The sequence below is a fragment of the Anser brachyrhynchus genome (assembly GCF_964034855.1).
Source record: "Anser brachyrhynchus genome assembly, chromosome: 2".
Taxonomy (NCBI): Eukaryota; Metazoa; Chordata; class Aves; order Anseriformes; family Anatidae; genus Anser; species Anser brachyrhynchus.
In genome coordinates this window covers 6347286-6353744 of record NC_137695.1, presented here as the reverse complement: position 1 = coordinate 6353744, position 6459 = coordinate 6347286, and the positions used below count along the sequence as shown (strand labels likewise).

At 37.8% G+C, this 6459-nt stretch overlaps 1 protein-coding gene across 8 annotated transcripts in view; it reads right to left on the bottom strand.

The window, feature by feature from the left end:
- Positions 1–466: 466 nt before the first annotated feature.
- Positions 467–6459, bottom strand: part of LOC308189259 (sodium channel protein type 5 subunit alpha-like) — a 28360-nt gene continuing 22367 nt past the window's right edge. For 7 of the 8 annotated variants that reach the window (XM_080579068.1, XM_080579071.1, XM_080579069.1 and 4 more), the window contains 3 exons: positions 5930–6030; positions 5256–5526; positions 467–3572 (listed from right to left, as the gene is read on the bottom strand). In XM_080579068.1, the coding sequence (XP_080435194.1) occupies positions 2377–3572; positions 5256–5526; positions 5930–6030 (1568 nt within the window). In that variant the 3' untranslated portion in view covers positions 467–2376. The remainder of the gene's footprint in view (positions 3573–5255; positions 5527–5929; positions 6031–6459) is intronic. The other variant, XM_080579075.1, reaches the window with a different exon arrangement.

The following is a 6459-nucleotide window of genomic DNA, read 5'->3' as shown; positions in this document are numbered from 1 at the left end:
TGCATGGTCAGTGTGGTGCCATTAATAATGATAAGTGGTAAAGTCACTCTAGCTTCAACTACAGATCCTGATTTTTACTGAAGAAAACAGCTTTTTTTAATGTTGTTGTTAGTTCCACATAGTCTTTTTTTTTTTTTCTCTAACTCTTCTGACTGGGGTGCAAGTATTCAATTCCATTCCAAGCGTTTCCATTACTTTTATTTCCTGTTAAAAAAGTTTGTCCTTTGGGTAGTGAGATCAAGCCCACTACAGATAGGTGCAGTTCTTCTGCATTTAATTTTATTAATCACTTTTTACTTGTTTATTTTAATTTTAAGTGTGAAGGAAAAGAGTTCCCTTTGTATTAATCGCACAGAGCTGTTGACTTTTCTGGTATAAAGCAGATTCACAGTGCACTTATCTTCAAATTTGAGGGACCATTAGTCAAAACTTTTAAAGGTGTTACGATGTCAGGAGTAGCTAGGAGAAGCTAAAAGAATACCACAGAGAATATGAAAATTAAAAGGTATAAATATTTATTTGCAAGCAGTTTTCAGACAGTCTTAACTTGAAACAGAATCTCATTATTAAGTATTTATAGTAAAAGAGAATTTGTGTCCAAAGAGCCCACAATCTGAAGAGGTGAAAAACGTAGAAAAGGAAGGCAACACAGCACAGAACATAATGTTACCATTTAGAGAAGGGGTGTTGAAGAGAGTGAGCAACTTGCTACGTGTCATAAGTGGAGTGTACAGCAGGTCCCACTCAGTTGCAAAACCCAGTTTCTTCTCTGGCTGGAGAAAAGCTCACCTGAATCTTGCCAGAACCTGACAAACCCAACAGTGACTGCATGACTACAACTATGTGACAAAGAGAAACAAAAACCTTCCTCTACTGACTTGCATATAACGTGTCTGAAATTTAAATAAATTAAAATGTCAAGGGTAATTTACGGCTATGCCTAGTGCATGACAAAGGATAACACGACAGTCATGAGACAGCAAAGTACATCAGCTAAAAGTATCTACAAAGTACATGTGCAAGGGACAAAAGACCGCGTATTGTTTGGACATAAGCTTTTCTGAGAAACCCAGGCTAGTAAGGAAATGAAGAAGGACAAAGACCTCTGTAAGGAAAATGTGGTGAAGATCATGAGAGACCATGTGCACACAGTTTCACGAGAAATATTTATGATTATATCCATAGTCTCATGTTAACCCCAGACTCAAATGCTTCAACCCGGATTTCCTAAATGTCCACATTACTTGTATTCTGGTTTCTTCTAACCTGTGCAGGGGTAAGGAAACTGTCCCTTCCATCAAAGAAGCAATAGCAGAAGGGGGAGAGGCTCCTACCACCAACACAACACATCTTCCTCAGGTGAAGGCTTCACACCATGGCCTTGGATGATGCTCACCACCATGACCAAGGGCAGCTCAGCTGGTGCCCACAGGGCACTCCCCATCTGCGTCTCTGCCTAAGGGGGTGGTTGAGGTGATGCTGTCAACTTCCCTTCTGTGGAAATGCTTATTTGTGCTTCTCTTCTCTACCTCATTGACAAGAAAGAGCTTTAGCATGACATTTAACCATCCTGTCAAGTTTGAGGAAAGCATGTCACAAATGTAATTAGGGAGTGACTGATAGGAAGACACACAGCATGGCTGCCTCTGCCTTGCTTCCAGAAGAAAATATTAAAAAAACAGTCATCCTGGATAAAATGTAAAAAAAGGTTTAACTCAGTTCAGTACAACTTCCGGAATATTAAGAATTGTATTTATTATTTCATTAAGCTGCAGTGACACAACTACAATAGCATACATGCCATGACATTCTGTAGACTGATCACATTGGAAGAAGTCCACTACACTGCGGTGTATCTGTGGATCATGTAGTGGCTATGTTCATGGTACATCAGTCCCCAAACATTAAAAAATAAACAGCCTTTTACTTAACAGATCTGTAATGAAAGTATCGAATAGGGGGGTAGATTAAGGATAAGTTTTAGCTCCTCTTCCTTATGTAATTTATATGAACAAAGATATTCTTTTCCTGTTCTCTGGTAGATCTTTTGCTGCTCGAGCATCTCTCTGCCCCTTGGGACAGGTCCCTAAAAGACAGCAGGTGTGATGTCAGACGTGACATTATCTGCCACTGCTGTGAACACACCACTGTGGGAGATGCTTTTCAAAGCATTTTTTTCTGCATATGTAAATACAGTACAAAGTTGAAAATAGCAAAATCAAAGGCTACAACTTTGCTGCTAGCATACTTAACCATGGCTAATTTATCATGATCATCTTTGTCAGTTCAAGTTTAGTGGGAAAGGCTGCCTCAGCTGATGTGCATTTACAATATCTGCTTCTGTGAATAGTTCTTCATAACATTGTCGCTGATGACCTATTTAATGTCTGGGGATTGTTGCTGACCTGTAAGTTCATTCTCAATCATCAGATTGCCACTACTGGCTCTTGTGACACTGTCGTATGATGGAGGAAAGGATGTTGAGGAAGAAGTTTCAGACTTTTCAAGATTCCTGCCATAGTTTTCACTCATCATAGATGCAATAAGTCCTTCTTTTTCTGGAGCAGCATCTCCAAGAGTGTCACCACTGTAAGTTCTGTGATGGTACAGGTAAGAAGCATGCTTTATGGAGCGCTGGAGCAAATGACTCCTGTAGGCACGCTGGATGACAGTGGCAGAAGCTTCCTCTTGTCTGTGTCTGAGTGTAGTAGAGATTGGCTCATAGGATTTTTTGGATGGATTAACAGACATGAACTTCTCCTCCATTTGTACTTTTAGTGTATCCATCTCCCCAGAATCTCCTAACACTCTTTTGGTAAAAGCAAACAAGATATCCAAGCAGTGAATCCTGTCTCCACTGACCATAGGCAGGTCCATTGCTATGAGTTCAATTTTGTTTGGTTTCGGTACACGTAAAGGTTCAGCCAGAGCATCTGCAAAGTCTGAAAGTGCAGAGAAAGTTATGAACTGAGTTGCTTCAGGGTCAAATTTCTCCCAGATTTCATAAAAGATGTCAAAGTCATCTTCCCCTAAAGGCTCTGTACTTTCCTCAGTAGCAGCATTGAAGTTCTCCAAAATAACAGCTATATACATGTTTACAACAATGAGAAATGATATAATGATGTAACTCACAAAATAAATAATTCCTATGGCAGGTTTACCACATTCACCTACTCTACCTCTCACATTTGGATCACAAAACGGTGGCCCGGTGTTTAAAAGAGGACTGAGAAGACCATCCCAGCCAGCCGATGTTGTGATTTGGAAGAGACACAGCATGCTGTTAGCAAAAGTTTGGAAATTGAACATGTCATCAATGCCATCTTCCATCTTCACGTAAGCAAAGTTAGCCACGCCAAAAATAGCATAAATGAACATGACTAGAAAAAGCAAGAGGCCAATGTTAAATAGAGCAGGTAAGGACATCATTAAGGCGAAGAGCAGAGTTCGAATTCCTTTGGCAGCCCGTATGAGTCTCAGTATTCGTCCAATCCGAGCCAAGCGAATAACCCTGAAGAGTGTAGGTGGTAAGAAATGTTCAAGTGCTTTACCAATGCCAGAAAGCAGTAAAGCTAAAATAGAAAGGATAATAACTGGTTAGAATATCACATTTTTGCTTAACTAGTTATAGGATGAAATGATAATATCTATGCAGGTGGAAAATACATGATGTGTGTGCTAACAGCATAGCATAACAACCATTAATAGCAGTTAGAGCTGAAAAAAACAGCTGTAGAAATCAAGCATTATGAGCTACATTTTTCAGCCATGAGAAGACAGCATCTGTTGCACTAAGAATGGCAGGCACTTCTCTATGTACAACTTTAAAAATCCGTATCTGTCAACACTTGTTGATTGATGGTTTTCTTTGACACTGGTTGCATGAATTCTTCAGCAGGTGCAGGTTATGCATTTACTTTCTGATTTGGATATCAAATACTGAAACTATAGAAAGGGTGGGTGTCAGTCTCTTTTGTCAGGTGACAAGTGACAAAACATGAAGAAATGGCCTGAAGTGGCACCAAGGGAGTTTTAGATTACACGCCATGAAGAATTTCTTTACAGAAAGAGTGGTTAGGCATTGGAACAGGCTGCCCAGGGAGGTGGTGGAGTTACCATCCCTGGTGGTATTTAAGAGACCTTTGGATGTGGTGCTTAGGGACATGGCTTCGTAGTGGACATGGCAGTGTTATGTGATGGTTGGACTTGATGATCTCATGGGTCTTTTCCAGCCAAAATGATTCCATGATTCTAGATAGCTAAACTAAGAAAACAATATATACAATGTCATGGCTATCATTTAGAAAACATAGCCAAGATACACACAAGCAAAACCAGTGAGGAGCATCGAAGTAGTGCTTAACACTGGCATGTAGTTCATTCAGGGACATAGATGGATGTTATTTTGTCATTAGTTTTCATGAAACCTGACAGACCTAGTAGCTCTAGAAGCAGAGGCTGGCTCTTCTAGGTTTAAATATTTTGGATACATTTTTCAGAATTTCCATTCCAGAAACTTCATTTTCTAAGGAAGAGCTATATTCTTACTGCCACAAAAACATAACTCATGATAATGAAACTAAATATTTTTCTTCCCTGAAATGCCTTCTGCTATTTTGGCAGTACTGAGCCTTGGAATAGTTAAATTGGCAGAAGAGATCTTTACACTATTCTTCCATTGCAATCCCTTCTAATTAAAGCTATTACATTTGGGTTGTTCTCTTCTATCCTGTTACACAGTTTGAGCCCTTAATTTCAGTCATCTATGCCTCAGTTTCTGGAAACTGAATTCCAGAGTCTATAATCTAACTCCGATCTTCATATTCTCTATATATTTCCATTCTCTGTTAAAACACAGGTAGCAAAAAGAAGCATTTTTTAACTGACCAAAGATTTCGTAGTTGGCACTAAAACTAACAATGCAAATCATCACGTAATAGAGTACTAGTATGCTAATTCTGTTTCTCATACTGAGAAACAACCTAAAGAACCATCGTGAAAGATTTTATATAACAGAGCCTTCATTTAAAAAAAAATCCAAGAAAATAGTAGGAATTAAAAATATATAATTTCATGTTATTTGAATGTAATTATGGTGGTTTTTTTTACGACCATGCAGTTCTTTTTACTCAACACTTTACAATATTCTGATTTCTATTTCAATATCCATTTGCAGTTGATACATTTTAAGTATTTTTTTCTGAAAAGAATCATGATTAATTTAGTAGGGAATTTGCCAATCCAGTTTTACTCACCAAGAAGTGACATGATCACAACAACTATATCAAATATGTTCCAGGCATTCGAGAAATAGTACTGCCTCAGAGCCACCAATTTCACTACGCATTCTGCAGTAAAGATTGCAACGAAGAGTATATTGATCTTGATAAGAATGTTAGTCTTCATTTCACTTTGGTCATAGGTTTCCACCATCATAGTGATCATATTAAGGCAGATGAGAATCATGATGATGACATCAAAGGCTTGACGTGTTACAATGTCAAAAAGGAACCCTTGGTATCTATTCTAGAGGAAAACAAATACACCCGGCATCAGTTATGAAAGTAGGGAGTACTCATCTGTACATGATTTCTAAATAGCACCAGTTTTTATATTGCTAAGTCTCTTAACTATGATAAAGATAGAGAAATTTAAGAAAGGCTGAAAACTCCTTCCCATCCTGAAGTTTAATCAGTTCCAAACTGAATATAAAACTCAATGATATTTATGCGGAGAACTTAATAAATATTTAACTTCTAAAATATTTCAGTACAACCTTTTGGTACAGACTTTGTTTTAAAGTACTGTCTGAATATCAATGTAAAGACTGTATATAAAATTTATATTCAATATATAAAATATGCACTTTTAACTGAATTAAATTAATTTCACAATGAGTTTTCCTTTTGGGGAATTCAGACATTCTTACCAGTGGTCTTGGAATGGGTTTTTGAGGTTTCTTGGATCCCAACTTTTTCATTGCATTGTAATATTTTTTCTGTTCTTCTGTCATAAAGATATCTTCCCCACCTAAGTATATAAAGAAATGTCAGTGTTACTTGGTGAGAAAGCAGCACTATTGTAGTTATGATGTCCATATTACTGAAAACTAACATTTCTTTTTCACATCTTGCTGGTACTATTTCTCTTCATGATTTGTAACTGAATCGGAAAAAAAAAAAAAAAAAGCAGAGTGGCATAAACATTACATTCACAGATCAGAAGTTCTGGGGTGAAGCCTAAGTAGCTCAGAAAACAAGAAAAGAAAGTTACTGAAAACCTGCGTGGTAACAACTGTTTCCCTGGATTCCCACACCCTGTTGTTATTGAACATCCAAAATACTTATTAGAGCATCTGTCCCAGACTACTTTCTTAGAAAAACGTCTGAGTGCCAAGACAAGGAGCCGTATTTTAAGTGGCTGAAGAGCAGATGTCATTGCCTTTGAAATGTTGGGAAT